The sequence below is a fragment of the Culex quinquefasciatus genome, chromosome 2 (genome assembly GCF_015732765.1).
Source record: "Culex quinquefasciatus strain JHB chromosome 2, VPISU_Cqui_1.0_pri_paternal, whole genome shotgun sequence".
In the NCBI taxonomy this organism is placed as follows: domain Eukaryota; kingdom Metazoa; phylum Arthropoda; class Insecta; order Diptera; family Culicidae; genus Culex; species Culex quinquefasciatus.
This window is the reverse complement of record NC_051862.1, coordinates 84077-108229: the sequence shown is the minus strand read 5'-3', so window position 1 is coordinate 108229 and position 24153 is coordinate 84077. Positions and strand designations below refer to the sequence as shown.

The window sequence follows — 24153 nt, the reverse complement described above, 5'->3', positions numbered from 1 at the left end:
CCCTTAACAACTAAACATAGTTGAATGTTGAAGCTTTCAATTCATGCAAAAAGTTTGTAGTTTTGTGAGAAATTGACAGAGTTATGTGCGATACAAAAAAAGGGGATCAAGTCTCCCCACTCTCCCCTACTTTCTAAAGGCAATGCAACCTTTTGTTTATAAAAATATTCTGATTAAGTCGATTAAACCATTGATTTGAGCTTATTTTAGTTTGTATTGGAATTCTGTGCACACTTGTGACACGTAGTACAATTTTATTTTCGAAACACACTTTTGACACGTGCTTTTCAGATTTTTGTTTACATTATTTTCTGTATCTTTTAACTGGTGTAACCAAATCAGTTGAAACTTGGAGCGTTTGTTAAGCGATAGTATACGAACCGATTGCTTCAACAAGTTTGGGTCTATCATTCATAGTTTTGAAATTATTTACCAACAAACTTTAAAAATCGATTTTCTCGAAAAGTACTAAATGGTCGTTGTCACAAGATAGCACACAACTAACGAAATGCATTCGATGTGGTGAAGAATATCACTAAAAACAACATGGAATCATCAGGTGAGTAGATTTGGCTGTTGCATATGGATCATTTCCGTTTTTTTACTAACTGCAATTGTTGCACTAAAAATGGTATGAAAATACCAAATTTCGGTATTTCTTGTGCAAATACCAGCTACCGAAATGTGCTCTTGGTTGCCCAGTAATAGTAAGTAAAATACCATGAAATCATGTATGTGGACGACCACAGGAATACCAAAATCTGATTTCCAAGGGCGTGGGAATACCTAAAAAAAACCATGGCAATACCAAGTTTTGGTATTCAAGCAATGTTCAAAAATCCAGAGGACCTCAACTTGGTATTGAAATGGTTTTATTTTGTGGTATTATTTTACCTTTGGAATAACATGGTTTGGGATTGTTGTGCCCTTCCACATACAAGATTTTGGTATGATTTCATGGTATTTTACCATCTATTAATGGACAACCAAGGGCACATTTTGGTCCCTGTTATTTGCCCAAGTAATACCAAAATTTGGTATTCCCGTGTTATTTACCCCTGCTCGGGTTGGTAGCGTTATTCTCTAGGGAACGATTCTCTGGACTCGGAATTTTGGGTGTAGGAAATCAAAAGGTGAAAGGCAAATATTTTCATTTGAAGATCGAATACATTTTTTTTAAACAGTTTATTTCGTATATAATTGAGAGAGTTTGCAAGTAGGTTTTATTTCAAATGATTTGTTTATATAATTTGATAATCTGAAAATTCGATGGCATGTGAAACTATACTCACCATTTCTCCTTTCATTTTCGTGAAGATTCTATACGATTTGGAACAACAATCGTGCGCTCAATTATACTCAATTTGGCCATACAGACCACTTCGTTCGATTTTAATATCAGACTTATGGGAAAATTGAATCATACACAAACACTCGATGCCCATTGTTTTTTATTTATTTATTTATTTACAGTATATTTTGTATTACGATGTCGCTAGTTGATTTTACTGCATGCACATATATTTTGCTTAGTTATTAATTTTGTCGCATAAAACATGATAAACATTCGACTCTTTTGTAGCAGCTTATTTTTAATATTTTGCTTTGCTTTATGCTTTAGGAGACATTATTACAAATCCTTGTTACAATTGAATGCAATGCCGTATTTTTTGAAAATAATTATAATTTGCCCGGAAATAGTATTGATTTTATTGAGAAGAATAGATATATTTTACTTGATCATTGTTCACATGAATATAGCTCATTTCTTATTTGTAACAACTCAAAATATTTAATATCCTTTGATTTATATGTGTCAAGCGAGGCGTGAGAAGGTTGATATGTCTATAGTTAGTCATTTTTGTAATCAAATTAATTGTTGAAACATTCAATTGCAATAGCAGACATCTATTGCTGAACAATCAGATAGTAGACACGATACATTAGACTGCTTAATACATTGGAATTGGAATAATTTGGATCAATAGGAAAAGCCATAGTTTGCAGACAATGTACAACAAAAGCAACTGCTATCAGTATTCATAAAATTTAAATTTTATTTTGATTTCAGTGGGATTGCTTTGCTTTTGTTATTTTTTATTCTTGGGATTTAAAATCATTCATTCAGAATTATTGATTTCTGCATTTGATTTTCAACAATTAAGGTAATATTCATGTTTCTTTGTTTTGCATCTAGCAATCTCAACGGCTTTTACAAAGTCAACAAAACAATAATAAATAATACTTTTCATTATTTAAATAAAGTACGACTAAAAAATCTTAAACTATCGGCGGTAATTGATTACAAACATCGATTTTCGTTTTTTATTACAATCGTGATAATTTTGTTTTTATATTATCAGTTGTGCTTTGTTCAATTGTTTAACAAAATACTTTTAACTAAATATACTTTATTTTTGTGTAAAACAGTCTGACTTAAACAAAATGAACATTTTTTTATCTAGTACACATAACTTAAGACATATGTAAATAACTATCGCAAATATATTCAGCATCTATGCCAACGATAACAGTATGGTAAACAGTTTTCATTTTAAAAACTTATTGATTGCATGTTTATGTCTTTTATATACAATTTATCACAATATTCAAAACTTATTTTGATTGATAGTAATCATTGATGTATTATAACAATAGTTGCTACTCAGTAATAGTTATTACTTTTTATTACAGACCCACATTTTTCTTCATCATGTTCGGAAGACATTTTCCTTGACTTTTTCGTGCTATTCAGACTCCAGGTTTAAGAATTTCGAAAATATGTTTCTTTTTATCATTAACAATATAATTATTGACAACAATCTTAGGGAAGCAGAACATATCATATCATGATAATAATAAAGATAATAATTATTTCAGTGCATTATAACACCACATTATAATTTGTTCAATTATATGTATGATGACTTTATATAAAGCTCACGCTACTTGAACTGTACTATACTTGGCGCTTTTACGAAAATGACAACACCATACTATAAGAAGTATCAATACTAGAACAGCTACGAGATTAGTCAGCACCAGGATCCAGAACTGGATTGTACTAAAAGGGTTGCTGTTTGATTTATGAGTATGTTGCTGATGTGGTTTTTCAATAGTATTGTCTTTGCTAATGGTATGATTTGAAATTGAAAAATTTCGTTCAGTTTTGCTGATATCTGTTTCGACTATTGGATGATGTTTGGATATCCGAATACATTCACAGAGATCGCAGTCTCCTTGTCGGGCATATCCATATTTACAATGAATGTCACAATTCCCCACATGTTTACAAAAATTCGAAGCGTCGCTATCACAAACAGGACAGCATTCACCCGGTATGAGCTTATATGCGACACAATTTGGTGCCTTACAAGATGATTGCTGACATTTCACTTCACCATACAGACACACACAGGTGGTGCAATCGTCACTGTGCCATGTTGCACCATGTCTTCGGAAAGTGGGATGAAGACAGTAATTTTCCTTGCAGGGAAAACAGCAATTACCAGGAACTCCGTACTGTATGTCCTTGTAATCGGTGGGACTAGTTAAATTCAACGGTGTTTGTTTGGGAGAACATTTCTGGTCGCAGTAGTTTGGTTTGCAGGCACATTCGTAGCGAGGACAACAATACTGGATTAGCAATTCATCTTCAATAACACTACGTCTATGTCTAGTTCGATCCTTAGTGTTTGAACTAACGTTTGTGGATCCACGGTGTAATCCGTTGTATTCGATAGCACGCTCATTGCGGACTGCATTTCCAGCACCTTTCAAAACATCAGGATAGAAGCCCGTAAAATGACTGTTTACTGCCTTTGGGTAACTGTCTACTGGACATGGTTCCGGCGTTGGACATGCTACGCCTCTGCATTCATTTTTTTCTGAAAAAATTAAATAAAATAAAATAATAATGAATTGAAAAAGCTAACCTGTAAATTTAAAATGGCCCTAATTCTAAAGTTACATAAAAATTGTTAAAAAAAGAAGAATGTACCTTGGGCATATTGAAGCTACATTTTAGTGCATGTGATTTCTAACAAAATGATAACCGTGGAACATAAGTTCGGAACATTCTGCACACATTTGTACATATACACCATTATACATAGACATTGAAAAAATCAAATCAAACGAACTGCCTTTATCAGTTCATTATCACTTGAAGAGATATACTATAAAATTTCTTCCGTATATTGCATGTTGCTCAGTGCCTTAGAAGACTCGATACTGTCATATCGTTAGAAATGGTTGGAATACGGTTGTTGTTTGCTGTAACAATGCTTGTTATAAATTCAACTTGTGTCCAGATAGACGAGATTGATTGCAGTCAAACTAACGCAGTCGTTTTTTATCCCCATCCAACATCCTGCCAGGGGTACCTTACGTGTTTCCTTGGCCAAGTGATAGAGGGCCAGTGTAGTTTTGGACTATATTTTGATCTAGAACGACAAATTTGTGAAGCTCAATCACGTGTGCGTTGTGAAATGCCCTATCAGAAGTGAACATCTCTCTAGAATCCAGGAGATATAGTTAGTTTGTAGATCATTATGATTGAAAACTGAACATGAATAAAATCTTGCTAGTAATTTAATTTAGTCTTTCATTTCCTTATCTAGATTAAATTTCCAAAAACACCACCTGTGCATTGGACATTTAAAAAAGTAACACCAAAAATATTCTCAGATTAGTGTGGAAGCTTAATTTCTTTTGTGCATTTCGAAAGGGGGAACAATTCATCTGTTCAAGTAAATCAATCGGACCTCACTCTACCAATCCACAGGTTTTCGGTTCAAATCCCGTAATTGACCCATTTGTTAAATCCTCGCCATACGCTTAGGAAAGCCCAGTGTGGAATTGAGTAAAAAGTATTGCGAGATTCCTACTCGAAACTAGGTGTCCGAAGGCTTGAAACGGTGAGACAATTCAAACACCTACACTGAAATTAATGAAAAGTACCAAATTCCTATATTGTAGGATTATTATTTCAGTGTAAGCTCCCATCCACCCCGGGATTCGAACTGACGACCTTTGTTTGGCGGCTGTCCAAAAGCTTTCATGCACACCCTGAACACTCACATTCATAGCGTCCATCGTGTATAAATTAGAGGGCTTTCAGTGTATTTTTTGATGCATTGTGTGGGAACTCGTGCATGGAGATATTCGGACAGGATGGCTGGTGCTTAAGAGAATTTTCAGTCCGCGTTAGATTTTGATTGTGCGCTCTATGACACGAATGCGCTTCCCGGGCAGACGTTAATAACAAAATTCATGCCATTTCAATAACAAATACTGTTAAAATAACAGAAAGTGTTATTGAATCTTCTTGAAACATCCCAAATTTGTTATTAGTCTTGAATTGGTTGAAAGCCAAAACATCTTTGGAATAATTTTGTTTGTTATGCAAGAATACCTCCAACTGTTATTGGGATGATCGGATTATTAGTTGTTAAAATGACAAAAAAAATGATAACAAAGATTTGTTCGAAGAATAACTAAAAATGTTATTAGTCTGTTATTACAATAACAATCCAATGTATGCATGTATGTATGATCTCCATACTCGCAGACAACTTGGAATCGAATGTAAGCGCTAGGTGAATAATTCGATCATATTTTACTCCGTAATCTATTTACCCACGTGCATATGTTTTTTGCACGAATTTTAGTGCTACAAATACCGGCGCTAAGAATAAAAATAATCCCGTCTTCCCTCCCCAAGCACCAGAAATTTGTAGCGGGTGTAGGGACACTTCGTATAGACGCCCTTGCCCCCATCACGTCACTAAAAGTATGGAGCGACGAGAAATTAATAAGCATGCCCTTTAGTCGAATACCCTACTGCGTGTATAATAAGGTTGGCTTGTTTGTCTTCAATGAATTGTCAATATTTTTCACTTCCACTTCCGCGCGGACGAAACAATTTCTTTCATTTTCACCGGGTACACAGATAGTTTTCACAAACCGTTCAAAATATATTTAAATTTGAAAAAATTAAAAACTCCATGCATTGGCGTCCGACCCGCCGCGCAACCTACTTCGATCCCCTGTTATTACATAAACAATCCAATAACAAAAAAATCATAACGACGAGTAACAAATCTTGTTGTAAGTAACATAACATGTCTAGTATTTTCACAAAAAAATCATAACGACGAGTAACAAATCTTGTTGTAAGTAACATAACATGTCTAGTATTTTCAAATATATAAAAAAAATGTTATTCTCAAGTTATTTCCGTCTGCTCGGGTTGCCTGTTTCATGATTCCAAGACGAGTTGGCGTGTTAGTTCAATTATTTTTGTAAAACCTTTTTAATTGTTATAAATAGGAGAACGGTGTCCTGCCCGTGTGGATCAATCGGACCGCGCACTGGACTCACAATCCAGAGGTCGCCGGTTCGAATCCCGCGGCGGGCGCTCTAAAATTCTTTGTGTAAATATGGGTATTCGGCGCCGTCGCTCCGTGCCATACTTTCATACACTTAGGAACCCAGGGCGGCGAAGTCCTTGTAGATAAAAGGAAGACACTAGTGGTTGGTACTAGCAATGGTGGCCGACAGCTATAAAGTCAACTTCGTTTTTTTTATCTGCCTGTGTGGATCAATCGGACCGCGCACTGGACTCACAATCCAGAGGTCGCCGGTTTGAATCCCGAGGCGGACGCAAAAAAAAAGTGTTAATATAGGTATTCGGTGCCCTCTCCCCGTGCCATACATTTACACTTAGGAGACCCGGGAGGCGAAGTCTTGTCGCAAAAAGAACGATACACCTGTGGATTAGCGTGGTTCACGTTCCTATGAAAAAGACAAAAGTTTTTATTTTGTCTTGCATCAACCGGAATTTCGTTCTTTTATGTCCCCAGAAGCACTCCTGAAAATTTGAGCCCATTTGGTAATGTCTAGGAGCTCCAGTTTTAATTTGAAATTTATATGGGATTTTGATTTATTTTCCATGGGAAACTATCTTTTTACATTGTATTAGGATTTTTTTATAAATCGATGAAATGACTTGATTCTTATAGTAGGAGATAGGTTTGAACTGGGAACAACTTTGTAGAACAAACCAACAAGCTAGGAAGTGACCCTTTAAAGATACAGATACTTTTAGATGGTGGCTTTTGAAGGGGCCAGCCACCATCTAAAAGTATCTGTATCTTTAAAGGGTCACTTCCTAGCTTGTTGGTATGTTCTACAAAGTTGTTCCCAGTTCAAACCTATCTCCTACTATAAGAATCAAGTCATTTCATCGATTTATAAAAAATCTAATACAATGTAAAAGATAGTTTCCATGGAAAATAAATCAAAATCCCATATAAATTTCAAATTAAAACTGGAGCTCCTAGACATTACCAAAAGGGCTCAAATTTTCAGGAGTGCTTCTGGGGACATAAAAGAACGAAATTCCGGTTGATGCAAGACAAAATAACAACTTTTGTCTTTTTCATAGAAACGTGAACCACGCTACTGTGGATCCGTTGACGAAACCGGCAAGGTTTAAGAGGGCTACATTATAAGGTGTAACTTCGATTCCGTTTTTAGGAGAACGGCATGTTGATTTGCAAAATAATTTGGTAGAGAATAGAACAAAATCTTTAACCTACCAAACATACAATAATTTCCTCTACATGTTGATTGTAAAAAACGTTACTAAATCCACCCTTAACCCGAGCATGGGTAAATAACAAGGGAAATGCGTAATAATACCTTTCTCTGGTATCAATACCAAATTTTGGTATTCCTGGACCCTTTAAAATTTGTCTTAATGATTATGCAAGAGCAAAATGTGGTATCATACCAATTTAAGGTATTGTTTTGATATTGAGCAATTCTCTACGAAATCGGTCTTTTTTCTTCAATTTTAATTTTTGTATTTTTTAATCCGGCTGAAACTTTTTTGGTGCCCTCGGTATGCCCAAAGAAGCCATTTTGCATCATTAGTTTTTCCATATAATTTTCCATACAAATTCGGCAGCTGTCCATACAAAAATGATGTATGAAAATTCAAAAATCTGTATCTTTTGAAGGAATTTTTTGATCGATTTGGTGTCTTCGGCAAAGTTGTAGGTATGGATACGGACTACACTGGAAAAATAATACACGGTAAAAAAATTTGGTGATTTTTTATTTAACTTTATCACTAAAACTTGATTTACAAAAACACTATTTTTAATTTTTTTATTTTTGATATGTTTTAGAAGACATAAAATGCCAACTTTTCAGAAATTTCAGGTTGTGCAAAAATCACTGACCGAGTTATGAATTTTTAATCAATACTGATTTTTCAAAAATCGAAATTTTGGTCGTAAAATTTTTCAACTTCATTTTTCGATGTAAAATCAAATTTGCAATCAAAAAGTACTTAACTAAAATTTTGATAAAGTGCACCGTTTTCAAGTTATAGCCATATTTAAGTGACTTTTTTGAAAATAGTCGCAGTTTTTCATTTTTTTAAATTAGTGCACATATTTGCCCAGTTTTGAAAAAAATATTTTTGAAAAGCTGAGAAAATTCTCTATATTTTGCTTATTCGGACTATGTTGATACGACCTTTAGTTGCTGAGATATTGCAATGCAAAGGTTTAAAAACAGGAAAATTGATGTTTTCTAAGTTTCACCCAAACAACCCACCATTTTCTATCGTCAATATCTCAGCAACTAATGGTCCGATTTTCAATGTTAATATATGAAACAATTGTGAAATTTTCCGATCTTTTCGAAAAAATATTTTGGAATTTTCAAATCAAGACAAACATTTTAAAAGGGCGTAATATTGAATGTTTGGCCTTTGTGAAATGTTAGTCTTGATTTGAAAATTCCAAAAATATTTTTTTCGAAGAGATCGGAAAATTTCACAAATGTTTCATATATTAACATTGAAAATCGGACCATTATTTTCTCAGCTTTTCAAAAATATTTTTTTCAAAACTGGGCAAACATGTGCACTAATTTAAAAAAATGAAAAACTGCGACTATTTTCAAAAAAGTCACTTAAATATGGCTATAACTTGAAAACGGTGCACTTTATCAAAATTTCAGTTAAGTACTTTTTGATTGCAAATTTGATTTTACATCGAAAATGAAGTTGAAAAATTTTACGACCAAAATTTCGATTTTTGAAAAATCAGTATTGATTAAAAATTCATAACTCGGTCAGTGATTTTTGCACAACCTGAAAATTTCTGAAAAGTTGGCATTTTATGCCTTCTAAAACATATCAAAAAATAAAAAAAATTAAAAATAGTGTTTTTTTGTAAATCAAGTTTTAGTGATAAAAAGTTAAATAAAAAAATCACCAAATTTTTTTACCGTGTATTATTTTTTTCCAGTGTAGTCCGTATCCATACCTACAACTTTGCCGAAGACACCAAATCGATCAAAAATTCCTTCAAAAGATACAGATTTTTGAATTTTCATACATCATTTTTGTATGGACAGCTGCCGAATTTGTATGGAAAATTATATGGACAAACTAATGATGCAAAATGGCTTCTTTGGGCATACCGAAGGCACCAAAAAAGTTTCAGTCGGATTAAAAAATACAAAAAAAATCGAATGACCGAAATCCTAGAGAACTGCTCTATTGCAAAATTGCAGAATTTGTCAATGATCGAACACCACATTTTGGTATTCTTTTGGTATTACAGTATTTTATCAAATTCCTCTGCAACTATGGGAAAATTTTGATCAATTTTGACAAAATAATTAATTTTGCGCTATAATGATGTCTCAAAGCGAATGCTTTCATTCAAAACCGGAAATTTCAAACTTGATTTTAAACATTTTTGATATACCCCCTATAGAAATGACTTGAAATTGTGGAAAATTTTCTAAGTCAGGATGGCACATTTTGGTATTATTTTGGTATTTAAGTGTTTTATCAAATTCCTCTGAAACTATGGGAAAATTTTGACCAATTTTGACAAAATAATTAATTTTGCGCTAAAATCATGTCTCAAAGCGAATGCTTTCATTCAAAACCGGAAATTTCAAACTTGATTTTAAACATTTTTGATATACCCCCTATAGAAATGACTTGAAATTGTGGAAAATTTTCTAAGTCAGGATGGCACATTTTGGTATTATTTGAATATTGAAAGGTTTTATCAATTTTCTCTGAAACTATGGGAAATTTGTTAAAAAAATTTTACGAGTTAATTAATTTTGCGCGAAAATGACTTGAAACCCAAAAATGTTAAAGATAATTTTAAAAATTAGTGTGATATACCCACTAATATTTTTTTCAAAAACGTTGAAATATCTCTAAGTCGGGATAACCAAATACTTTGAAAAACGAGTCAATCGACAGATTAATGAATTTTGGTGAATTTCAATTCAGTTTCATTTTAATAATACTTATTTTTCAATCTTGTTATTTTTCAGAAGCTTCAAGAACTTCAAGCACAGGCCGTTCATCAATGACAAATGCATTCGGTGTGGTGAAGAATATCACTAATAACAACATGGAATCATCAGGTGAGTAGATTTGGCTGTTGCATATGAATAATTTCCGTTTTTTCACTAACTGCAACTGCTGCACTAAAAATGGTATGAAAATACCAAATTTTGGTATTACTTGTTCAAATACCAGCGACCATAATGTGCTCTTGGTTGCCCAGTAATAGATGGTAAAATACCATGAAATCATACCAAAATCATGCATGTGAAAGACCACAGAAATACCAAAATATGATTTTCCAAGGGCGCGGGAATACCTAAAAATAAAACCATGGCAATACCAAGTTTTGGTATTCAAGCAATGTTCAAAAATCCAGAAGACCTCAACTTGGTATTGAAATGGTTTTATTTTGAGGTATTATTTTACCCTTGGAATAACATGGTTTGGTATTGTTGTGCCCTTACACATACAAGATTTTGGTATGATTTCATGGTATTTTACCATCTATTACTGGGCACCCAAGGGCACATTTTGATCGCTGTTATTTGCCCAAGTAATACCAAAATTTGGTATTCCCGTGTTATTTACCCCTGCTCGGGAAGTGGTTGGAGCCTTCCTCACATTTAGAGGTTAATGCTATCCAAAATAGACACAAAATGGTGGATTTTTCAGTGTTCTATTAATTTGACTAATTATTCATGCCATCAGATTGAGTAGTCAGGTCTTCACGATCCAGGGCACTTATGTGATTACAACTTATAATAGGGTTGTCAGATCTCCAATCTTTTGGGCTCGTTTGAAAGGTATTTTGATTACCTTTCCAAAGTTACATCGCATGACAGATCACGACAACGTTTTCATCAAAATATCTGAGATCCAGCCTCCAAAGGTACATAAATAACACTTAAGTGCTTTTAACAGGTAGCATGACAGACCCGGACAACGTTGTTATCAAAATATCTGAGATCCGGCTTCCAAAACGTGCATTAATAACACTTAAGTGCTAATAACTTTTGATAGGGTTGACAGATCTTCGATCTTTTGAGCTCGGTCAAATGGTCTTTTGAATACCTTTCTCAAAATGTATAACATGGTGAGGTTTCTTTCAAAAACCAACCTTTTTAAAATCTTCCGGACTTTTGCTAAAACCGTTTTTTAGCATAACTTTTGAAGTACTTAACTAAACTTTATAATTTTCAATAGTGACTTATGGGACCCCAAGACGGATCGAATGAGGTAAGTGCCGATGCAATCCAGTGCAATTTATTTTTAACAACATCCCACACACAGAATTTAATTCTGAGTAGATATGTATACGTGAAGGTTGGTCTAGGTATTCAAATTAAGAGTTTCATTTTTCGAGTGATTTTATAGCCTTTCCTCATTGAGGTGAGGAAAGAAAAAGAAAAATCAAAATAAAGCTTGAATTAGTTGTGCTAATTTGTTGATTTGTTGAGTTTTGATCGTTAAAATGTATTTTTGAGAAAATTTTATAAAGTTATGTTTTTTATTTTATTTTATGGATTTATATTGAGATATAAGATGCAGTAAAATAACAAAAAATCTCAGATTTTTTATACTTAACTAAGGGTATTAATGTTTTTGTTGATGGGTAATTCTCCGCCAACTCACACAGCAGTTGCCCCGACCCCTCTTCGATTTGCGTGAAACTTTGTCCTAAGGAGTAACTTTTGTCCCTGATCACGAATCCGAGGTCCGTTTTTTGATATCTCGTGACGGAGGGGTGGTACGACCCCTTCCATTTTTGAACATGCGAAAAAAGAGGTGTTTTCAATAATTTGCAGCCTGAAACGGTGATGAGATAGAAATTTGGTGTCAAAGGGACTTTTATGTAAAATTAGATGCCCGATTTGATGGTGTACTCAGAATTCCGAAAAAACGTATTTTTCATCGAAAAAAAACAATAAAAAAGTTTTAAAAATTCTCCCATTTTCCGTTACTCGACTGTAAAAAAGTTTGGAACATGTCATTTTATGGGAAATTTAATGTACTTTTCGAATCTACATTGACCCAGAAGGGTAATTTTTTCATTAAGAATAAAATTTTTCATTTTAAAATTTCATGTTTTTTCTAACTTTGCAGGGTTATTTTTTAGGGTGTAACAATGTTCTACAAAGTTGTAGAGCAGACAGTTACAAAAAAATGATATATAGACATATAGGGTTTCCTTAGGCGTCATCCATAAAGTATGTCACGCTCTAGGGGGGGAGGGGGGGTCTGAGAAAGTGTGACATTGCGTGTTATAAGTATAGGGAAAGCGTGACAAAAGGGGGGAGGGGGGTAAATTTTGGCTGATTTTAGCGTGACGTACTTTATGGATGAAGCCTTATAAACATCACGACTTATCGCGATTTTACGAAAAAAAGTTTTGAAAAAGTTGGTCGTCGTCGATCATGGCCGTTCATGGTCATCCGCGACAGACACGGACGACGAAACAAAGAGAAACGCAAAAAGTAACTTTTTCAAAAAAAAAATTTCGGAAAATTGCGATAGCTCGTGATGTATATAAGCAAACCCCTTATGTCTATATATTTATTTTTTTGTAACTGTCTGCTCTACAACTTTGTAGAACATTGTTACACTCTAAAAAATAACCCTGCAAAGTTAGAAAAAAAAAAACAAAATTTTAAAATGAAAAATTTTGTTCTAAATGAAAAAATGACCCTTCTGAGTCAATGTAGATTCGAAATAGTAGTTTATGCAACAAGTTGCAAAAAGAGGATTTTTTAAGCACGAGTCGTACATTTATCCAACGAGGTTCACCGAGTTGGATAAATACGAAGAGTGCTGAAAAAATCAAGTTTTGCAACGGGTTCCATACAACATTTTTTGCAATTCCAAAAAACACACACTGAGTGAAATTTTATGTCAAACTTTCATGTATTTTGTCAATAAATCGTTTTAATCAAAAAAATGTTGAAAAGTGTTATTTTTCGAAACAAGTGCTGAAAAGTTCAACTTTTCAGCACCCATTTGAGTGCTGAAAAGTAGAACTTTTCAGCATTTATTTTGAAAAGTGTTGCTATTCGATTCAGTTATTTTTGGTACAGAAAAGTAGGCTATTTCGTCGTTCAAGAATGACAGGAAAAGTAAGTAGTTTCACGACGGAATTGCAAAAAGTACATTAAATTTCCCAGATAATGACATGTTCCAAACTTTTTTACAATCGAGTAACGGAAAATGGGAGAGTTTTTAAAACTTTTTCAGTGTTTTTTTTTCGATGAAAAATACGTTTTTTCGGAATTCTGAGTACGCCATCAAATCGAGCGTCTAATTTTACATAAAAGTCCCTTTGACACCAAATTTCTATCTTATCACCGTTACAGGCTGCAAACTATTGAAAAACACCTCTTTTTTCGCATATTCAAAAATGGAAGGGGTCGTACCGCCCCTCCGTCACGAGATATCAAAAAACGAACATCGGATTCGTGATCAGTAGCCTGTCCCATTTTGAGGTCATGTCGAGGAATTTCAGGTGCTCACTTTTTAAATGATAGATTATGATGTTAGGAACAATGTTTTCTTAGACAAGAAAAAATAATAAAATACTTTCTCGCACCCCCTAGTCGATTTACTGAAAAAAGTCACTTTTTTGAACAAATTTTCTAAAATCGCTTGGAATCAATACAAAAATTGTTTCGATCAGGTGTGTATTATCTTCAAACGATAGGTTTTTGTCCATAGATTAAGATGCACTATCAATATTGGACGAAAATTTAAGTTTTTGGACTCTCCCAGGCAGATTTGTGTCGAAAAAATCGCATTTTTTCGAAACTTTTTTCAGAAATGTTCATTTAATTTAGGGTAGCTTATTTTTCCCAGTAGAACCAATACGTGCAGCTTGTAGGAAATTTCATGGCGAACATTTTTCCCTCTGAGAAAATGCAATTTCGACACTCCAGAGCCGAGATATTTGAGTTTTAGTGAGGAAAAAAGTGCCAATTTTCAAAATTTCTCAGAATTCAGAAGCAAGGCCTACTAATTACACGATGTAGCAAGCATATATATATATATATACAGCAATTCCATTTGAAAAGAGCCTAAACCAAAAAAAAAGTTCTCCGATCGGGCTCAAAATTTTTCTGGGGGTTCCTTGGCCAAAATAATTAGACCCGTATTTTTTTGTTTGGCCATTAGGGTGGCCTACATCGTGCTAGGGTGGTTCAAAAAATGGCAATTTTCGTCATTTTTCGCAAAAACCACTTTTTTCTAAAAATCATATCTCCGCGCCATTTCATCCGATTTTAGCTGTCTTAGACGCAAAAGAAAGGTGATGAGTTTGGCTATTTGGAAAAATAGTAAAAGTTCAAAAATCTAGCTTAACTATTGAAAAAGTCGTATGAAAACTTAAAATGGCGTTTTGACCGTGTCTGGACCAAAGAGCCTATGTCTGAAAATATTTTTATCGGATTCCTCGGAAAATTTCACATAACATATCAAAAAATTGGCGATGTCGAACCGTACGTTTTGGAGATACGATTTTTTGAAAATAAAAACTGCGTTTTCGACGCGCCACGCGCAAAAACGGGAAAATGACGAAATCGGCAAAAATCAACTTTTTCACTAAAACTGCGATAACTTTAAAATTTCAGCGATGACCTATACATGTCTGGGTACCAAAATTTTCGTAATTGAGAGACGCAACTTTTGGTACCATAACATCTACAGGTCATCGCTGAAATTTTAAATCGCAGTTTTAGTGGAAAAAGTTGATTTCCGTTTTCGTGGCGTCGCGCAGTTTTTTTTCAAAATCATATCTCGAAACGTACGGTTCGACATCGCCAATTTTTGATATGTTATGTGAAATTTTCGAGGAATCCGATAAAATATTTTCAGACATAGGCTCTTTGGTCCAGACACGGTCAAAACGCCATTTTAAGTTTTCATACGACTTTTCAATAGTTAAGCTAGATTTTTGGAACTTTTTACTATTTTTCCCAAATAGCCAAACTCATCACCTTTCTTTTGCGTCTAAGACAGCTAAAATCGGATGAAATGGCGCGGAGATATGATTTAGCATAGCATAGCATTGGTGTCTACCCGTAGCTGCTACTTCGTTATTGACCAGGACCCCCAAACATTGCTCCGTGGACCACAGATGAAAAGTAGGAACCAATCATCACCCCTTCGCAATTTTCAAAGGTCCCTATCGTGCTGATCAATACCGACGCCGGCCACGACCAGTGGTAAGACACGGGGAAGTGGATGGGAATGTTAGTCCGATACTTGAGTGATGGGACCGCCAAATCGACTGCGTCTCCGACAAAGTATCACATGAGTTTTGAGGGGTTAGTAAGATGGGTATGAGGTCAGGATTCACTGTGGTAGGTGATGCGACCTTGAGCAATTAGTTTATCGGTTGAAATTTTAAAAATCTTAGGCAGCCGGCTGCGGAAAGATACCTATCTAGGGATTTAAATATAGTTTTAATTCGACCGCGATTCTCCAGAAATTCTCCGTCGGCGTGCCTTCCGATCAACGGTGATGTAGGAAGGGCTTCATTCATTAAAATTATTTTATATCATAAGCCTTAAAACATATCCGTCGACGTGCCTTCCGATCCTCGATGATATGGAAAGGACTTAATCCAGCAATACGACTTGCTTGTCTCAAAAACAAAAATCGGATCGTTTCTATCGAAAACTATATAAAGAGAACAAAAATAAAATTCATCGGCCAACGAACGCGCGAACAAAAATAAATGAAAAAGAAGAAGAAGAAATCCAATCACCCCATGTACACAAATAGCGACACAAAAGAGACGGAAAATAGCACAAAAAAACAGGACTGAGCGTCCACACAGGCACCGCACTACTGATGCCATTATTTAATTATAATGACCAATCACCCCATGCACTCGAACAGCGACACAAAAGAGACGGAAAATAACACGAAAAAACAAGACTGAGCGTCCACACAGGCACCGCACTACTGATGCCATTATTTAATTATAATGACCAATCACCCCATGCACTCGAACAGCGACACAAAAGAGACGGAAAATAACACGAAAAACAGGACTGAGCGTCCACACAGGCACCGCACTACTGATGCCATTATTTAATTATAATGACCAATCACCCCATGCACTCGAACAGCGACACAAAAGAGACGGAAAATAGCACAAAAAACAGGACTGAGCGTCCACACAGGCACCGCACTACTGATGCCATTATTTAATTATAATGACCAATCACCCCATGCACTCGAACAGCGACACAAAAGAGACGGAAAATAACACGAAAAAACAGGACTGAGCGTCCACACAGGCACCGCACTACTGATGCCATTATTTAATTATAATGACCAATCACCCCATGTACTCGAACAGCGACACAAAAGAGACGGAAAATAACACGAAAAAACAGGACTGAGCGTCCACACAGGCACCGCACTACTGATGCCATTATTTAATTATAATGACCAATCACCCCATGCACTCGAACAGCGACACAAAAGAGACGGAAAATAACACGAAAAAACAGGACTGAGCGTCCACACAGGCACCGCACTACTGATGCCATTATTTAATTATAATGACCAATCACCCCATGCACTCGAACAGCGACACAAAAGAGACGGAAAATAACACGAAAAAACAGGACTGAGCGTCCACACAGGCACCGCACTACTGATGCCATTATTTAATTATAATGACCAATCACCCCATGTACTCGAACAGCGACACAAAAGAGACGGAAAATAACACGAAAAAACAGGACTGAGCGTCCACACAGGCACCGCACTACTGATGCCATTATTTAATTATAATGACCAATCACCCCATGCACTCGAACAGCGACACAAAAGAGACGGAAAATAACACGAAAAAACAGGACTGAGCCTGAAATGGCGCGGAGATATGATTTTTAGAAAAAAGTGGTTTTTGCGAAAAATGACGAAAATTGCCATTTTTTGAACCACCCTAGCACGATGTAGGCCACCCTAATGGCCAAACAAAAAAATACGGGTCTAATTATTTTGGCCAAGGAACCCCCAGAAAAATTTTGAGCCCGATCGGAGAACTTTTTTTTTGGTTTAGGCTCTTTTCAAATGGAATTGCTGTATATATATATATATATATATATATATATATATATATAGATTCAGATATGTTTAGGGCATACCAAAATAACGATTTTCATACAACACGGGAACATTAAGCGAAGCAAATCCAACAATCGATCTGTACATTTTTGTTCTAGCGAAAGTTGACTTTGCTAACAATCTTTCTTCAACACATTTTTATGCACAGGTGAATTAGCTTATCGTTGAGCTAATCAAATCTAGTCATTCTTTAAGATGAATATTAAGCCATCGTTTGTTGGATTTGCCAAAGCTAGTTTCTCCGTGCACGGTATCAAGAAGTTCATTAACAAACACATCGTGTTTATTCTTATCATCAAAATTTACGATTGAACAAAAATGAGAGATAACACACATAGAGACACGCGCATATTCAAGTGAATTGTAAATTTTATCAACAATTCAAGTCTTTTCAATCAATTTTAGAATATTAACTTTATAATTTGTTTAAATACTGATATCATATTTACATGATTAAATCAAATTACAAAAATGCATTTCTCGATTATATTTTTTCAAGCGATTTGAGATAATAAGTTTTGCGCAGGACTGCCTAAAAATCGCTTAATCAATCATATCTATGACAAAATATTTAAATCTAGTTATTACCTGCATTCATTCCAGATGGTAGAATAAGCAACAATGTAAAGATGGCAAACAAAATCATTTCTTCAGCACTTATTTTCAGAAACTGCGTTACTGTCACTGCAATGTTTTCTTCGAAAAGTCGATATCACTCACGAGATCACTAATGCACTAGCAGGGTAATTAGTTCTGTAAAAAAACTTTAATGTATTAAATACTAAAACAAAACAGCTACCAGTGTGTTGTAAACACACTTTTTGTTGGATTCATATAATCCCTTCCAATACAATTTCATCTATAAACAAAACAAACCCATAACTCTAGCATCATCTAGCTAAGAAGTCTTTTATTGTGTTTCGACACTCAATAGAATCTAAGTAGGAATGAGCGTGAGTAAAAAGAAAATCTGAATAAATAAGTAATGTTAAAAACGGCCCAACCATCGGATCGTTTACACTTTTTATTTGTATTTGAGCACAGTACACCTCAGTACAACACACTTCCGCAAAAAGTACAACATTATACAATACCACTCTATTAGTTATCCGAAATATTCATGCATATATGGTGCAATGCAGCTAGCCTGGGGTTGTTTTATTTTCTATTTATTTTTTAACACTAGTGAAAGGACTAGGTTTTATTCCAAACTCCTAGCTTTTTGACACTGTTATCAACAACGATATATTTTTAACTCTGCACAGTTCTCAAAATGCAAACAAAAATCCTGCTGGCGTGTAGTCCAATTACGATCATTCAATGTAATAGTATTTCCTTGATCTGAGTTGTCATAGTCATGGTGTTCATTCGATCATGTAACATGATCCAAGTATTTTTCAATACCTATCAAAGGAACACTTTTTTCTGCCGAAAACATTTGTTTAGTTGTTTTAGATGTTCATGACATAATTTTAAATTTTAGAACAACATTCTCGTTCAACGCTTGTCACTGTTTTCTGACCAGAAAATGCTCATCAAATTCTATAATTATTAGTTTTTCAGCATCGATGGCAACCTATATCCAGATATGTCATAGCAAATTACCAGCACACAACCTTTCTTAACCAAAATATGCAGTGCTGATTATTATAAATGTATAGCACTGTTTTTTGCAATATCAGTGAAATCGACTTATTCAGAATTACAAAATTTTGATTTGCCCTCGACAAAAAAAAAGATGAAAATTTGTACAAGACGGTTACAATTACTGTACACAGCAAATTTACGTGCTTCATTTTACTATTATTCACTTCAAGGTACGATCGACTAACTGATTCAAGCGCTAATATGAAACTAAAAACACGATTAAATTGTCGCTCTTGGACCACTGATACAACTGAAAACATACAATATTCAACACATGAATGTGTTTGGCTTTCAATACAATACAGCATTATTATGAGTGTATTGAAGATTCAATTCAAATGTGGTAGTTTAAAGGGTAAATTTATATCGCGTATCGTCATAGCGAAACTCGCTCATATCGTCACATCAAACTAACACATTGAAATCTCTACTTGCTTAGGTCATCGCTTTGCTTGCAAAAACAAGCAATGTTTACAAATTCAACATCGTAAGGAATTGTACCATACACATGTCTGCGTTAGTAGTAGTACATTGACAATACGATATAAAATGCAAAGCTATGGTATATAAATCACATTACTTTCTTCGTGTTGAGACAATTAAATGCAATTTCAGCAAAACGTGATTCACTTTAGATGAACCAGGCCAGAAATTAACCAGCATTTTCAACTGCTAGAACCTGATAACCTGACAATATGTGTGCTGTTGGTATAAAAAAAAATAACCTTGCATTACCGTTGATTTTATGTCGAGTTGAAACATAAATCTCAACATTTAATGAGTAAATGGTTATCTGCATTACGTTCGTAAACCTACACACCTAATGCAACACCCCATCCCAAAAAGTAAAAAGAGCAAGGAAGATATGTTAAGCAAACCTTAAAGTGCACGGTTGATAACTTGACTTCAACATGGTATCTAAATTAGTGACCTTAAGGGCAGCGCTAGAATAATGCTTTAAACCCATCGGTTCATGGGTAGGATCCTTATTTGGCTATTATTGCTTTCTGCTTAATTTTTTTTTTTGCGAAGGGCCTCGTGGCGCGGTGGTTAGCAGCTTTGGCTGCCGATTCCTAAGTTGCTATCGGGCGCGGGTTTGATTCCCGCCTTATCCCCCTGGCTTTCTATCGGATGGGGAAGTAAAACGTCGGTCCATTTGCGTAAAAGAGGTTTTGGGTGACTCACCACACATAACCTTCGGACGCCTAGAAATGAGCAGAAACTTGCAACAGAGACCACAAACGACCCGGGGGTCGTTAAAGTGGATAACTTTCCTTTTTTTGCATTTTTTTTGCAATAGGGACAACGCTACTTACAGCTCGTAGAATGCATGCGCCGAAACCCATATTAATATTGTAGTTAGATTACATCGATCCATCCACCTCGGGAATCGAGCCGGTCACCGTCAGCTGATAACTATTCCACACTCATCCTGACGTCACATAATTTTACAAGTCATCGCCTATCATGCTGAATAAATCTTCATTTTGCAATTCGTTTAAAAACGACTAAACATACCATGTGAACAAAATGCCAACATACTCAACTTAAGAAACATATTATAATGCTTTTCCAAACCAATCAAAAACAACAAGTAAACTAAAGCAGTTTTTTGTTTCTAAAAATATCAGTCATGTCAAAAATACTTACTTTCAAAAAATCCAATTTCCTCTGCTTTGCAGACATGATGACATTATCTGGTCACGGGAGATGTAACATTAAAAAATATATATTTGATATAGGAGTGTCGTAAGTTTTGATTTGAAATTAATAATGTAATGTAAATTTTGTTGTAACCACAGCAAAAAAAACTTTTTAAGTGATCTGAATAAAAATTAAATTAATTGTTTTCAAACAAACTGACTAAACACTGGAAGATGTTATGTCTATATGTTATTCTACAGTTTCCAAATTATAAATAGTACCATATAAAAATCATGTATTAAACAATAAAAATTATGATTTTTATAATTATCGCTTACCAATAAAAAGTTTAGGAGACATTGTGTAATCGTCGTCAAAGTCTAATTCAGATTTCATAAGGTTTGCTGCGTTAAGTTGGCATTCCTTTAAATAAAATATATGATCAATACGAGGAAAACACACTTATCATTCTAAGTTACCTCTAAGTTTTTAAAATCCCATTTTGTGATCGACTTAGTTTTACATAGTTGCATTTCGTCCCAACACTTACACTTTCTATTGACTATCTCACATCCTGATTCTATAGTAATTGTTTCAGAACAATTTTGAAACAGATGTGTATCCGCATCGATATACTCTGGTATTTCTAAAATGATAATTCATAGGCTTATTATACAGTTCAGCGCGTATTCAACAATGGATCCCGCTAATTTTTATGAGTGTCTAAATTGCCAATGAGCAGGATACAATGTCGGTTTACAATAAGACGATTTCATATTTTATCCAAACCATGTTGAATTTAGAACTCTAATCAAAGAACGAAACTCGATTAGTTACTCACCTAGGCATATTCCTGAACCTCCTACTGGAATTTTCGACACACAGCTAAGAGGTGGTTCACAGGTTCCAGAAAAATCTCCAGGTCCACCACACGCTTCTCCAAAGGTACGCGCACAGACTCGGCAGCACCTAGGCAAAACAAATGAAGAATAGGTAAATTAGTCTGATTTGAATTCACAATAATAAAAATAATCGAATCACGAAATAATTTTTGGTTTCGTCGCCTTATTTTTGATAGTTTAGCTTAAGTATAAATGATTATGATTGGATAATTCGAAATCTCACAAAACCTTTGGAATCGAACCTTGCATAATCGAGGCTTCGGATAATCGAGTACATTCCAGACTCATGTATTTCTTGTCGTCTTCGTTTCCGAAACTGTCAAACTTGTTTAACTTAGGTATGTTTTGCCAAAGATTTTAATTACCTACAAGGATCCCATACGATCATTCCTCTTCCTGGACAATCTTCTGACCTTATGGTTTCGCACTCGTTGGGATTACACACACATTTCAATCCCAATATTTCCGAGTTCAACAGAAATAAAAAGCACAAAAACAATCTTATAGCACTTGATATGCTGGACGATGCAGTAACAACAAAGCCTCTAACACATTTGGAACTTTCCATTTTTTTTATCACAAACGAACAGTCAGCATTTCTCTAGTAGGTTCAGTAAAATTATTCGATATGCACAAATTGATCTGATAATTGTTTATCTCTATTCATTTTCATTACGATGAATCTCAATTTTTGGTTGCCAGTGAGTCAATTTCAGACTTTCTTTTCTACGATATTTTCAACTTGACTACATTATTCATATTGATTTATTTCTCATTTCGGAATGCGAATCGAGTTTTTCAACCAGTTCAATCAACCAGCGAATGCAAAAAGTTCACTTGGTTACGATACAATGATGCTGGTTGTCCATTTTATGTAACTACTAGAACTAGAGTTCAATATCCTTGCAGAACTTATTTTGCTCCATTTTTATAGGTGCAACTAGCACCAAATGGTCTGAAAACTGAGACTTGAAGAGTCATATTTTTCGGTATTGCTTTTTTTTTAAGAGAGAGTCAATTGGTAAACTCTAGGCATATTGAAATGACAAAATGGTCCTTTGTGTAACGCTTAAAATTTTATATAATGTTATTAACAGATGTGTAAATACCACTTGTGTAATTGACAACACGGGCTATTTAAATTTTAATTTTAATTCCACAAGAAAATTTTATATAAAAATTGTCATACAATTTTTGGTTTATTTTGGACAAAAGGCTAATATCCCTCGACGAAGGACATTTCACGAGAATCACTCTCTTTATGCTCTCTATATTTTGTTGTTACGTTTCGTTTGTTGCGCATGCTCGAGAAAAAAAAATTAGAGTATCCTTAGCGGAAATGATTTTGAAGCCAAATAGGACCTTTCTCATTTGAAATGGTAATTCAATTTGTATTTTTTTATTAAATGAGTAATATATACACGTAATGGGAATATTTACAAATCAAAACTTTAATTTTAGGCAAATTTTGGTAAAATTTGCATAAAAAGAAATATATATTCTGAATTGCAAATAATTCACCCAGTCTTTGAAACAATAATGGAATTATGAACTATCATGCTATCAACAACCACTTAGCTTAGAAAATTGTACTTAGCTTACGAATTTGAATCAATGTAAATGAATCTGATCTTTTACCATGGAAAAGTAATCAAATTAGAACCTTGACGTATGGATTGGAAAATTTCAAAATCTACGGTAAGTTGACGTTTCCATATCAAATGTAAAAAAACAACTGCATAGTTACGTGTTTTCCTAAGTAACTTATCTATTTTACTTTACTTAGATGTTCTAAGCTAAGTGGTTGCAGATAGCTCATAACATGACAGAAAATTTTCTGAAAATAATTTAGTCGGGTCTTTGGGGAGAAGGATGACGATGTTTGAGTCGGAGTTACTAAAACGTGCCTTACAAAACAAATGTGTTTCACTCTCACACTTTATGTAAACTGTCATTTGAGTGTGCCCTTTTGAAAAGTTATCCGACTCCACAGCCTAGACATGATGAACCAGATCAAATCATAATGAGCACAGATTCTGATATACTTCCATGCAGAATTGTAGCAAAACGATGCGACCACCGTTTGTGGTTGTACATAATATCGAGTCGTTTAAGCATTCCTTTCTTTGGGAATTTATCATCCTCAGTTCTTTTATGTCTTGTTTTTGTTTACTAAATTCCAGACGTCAAGATAAATGTAGCTCAAAAGATAAACAAGCCACTTATGCAGGTACAATAAAGATACGACTGGAATGTGCAAATCAACATTCTGCACTCATTTTCATTTGTTGAGTACTGTCGAATGTAGAGGTTTGATATTACGCAAAATCGGCTGCATAGACTAAAAATAGAGCAAACACCAGACGGGATCTCGATTTGTCTTTAAACTTCCAATCCTATAAAGTACAAATGAGATCAGCGCATATTTAATGA

General features: G+C 34.6%; 1 protein-coding gene across 7 annotated transcripts; it reads right to left on the bottom strand.

Annotated features, from left to right (window-relative positions):
• Positions 1–1434: 1434 nt before the first annotated feature.
• Positions 1435–22725, bottom strand: LOC6040527 (cysteine-rich motor neuron 1 protein). Of its 7 annotated transcripts, none has more exons than XM_038253724.1 (6): positions 22086–22724; positions 21660–21787; positions 21298–21464; positions 21157–21241; positions 20825–20871; positions 3716–3887 (listed from the first exon to the last, which is right to left on the bottom strand). In XM_038253724.1, the coding sequence occupies exons 1-6, from the start codon at positions 22286–22288 to the stop codon at positions 3864–3866; spliced, it is 654 nt and encodes a 217-aa protein (XP_038109652.1). In that variant the 5' UTR covers positions 22289–22724; the 3' UTR covers positions 3716–3863. The 7 variants fall into 7 exon arrangements, with proteins under 7 accessions (XP_038109646.1, XP_038109647.1, XP_038109648.1 ...); XM_038253725.1 differs by lacking the exon at positions 3716–3887 and adding an exon at positions 18116–18280 and having other exon boundaries at positions 22086–22725; XM_038253718.1 differs by lacking the exons at positions 20825–20871; positions 21157–21241; positions 21298–21464; positions 21660–21787; positions 22086–22724 and adding exons at positions 18116–18280; positions 19291–19400 and having other exon boundaries at positions 1435–3887.
• Positions 22726–24153: the final 1428 nt, after the last annotated feature.

Excerpts from the sequence above, each read along its gene's own strand:
- LOC6040527 (XM_038253718.1), bottom strand. The coding sequence starts at position 18,173 with ATGATTTTGTTTGCCATCTTTACATTGTTGCTTATTCTACCATCTGGA. Across the intron at positions 3,888-18,115 it reads ACCATCTGGAATGAATGCAG|AAAAAAATGAATGCAGAGGC; the intron begins GTAATAACTAGA and ends TAATTTTTTCAG.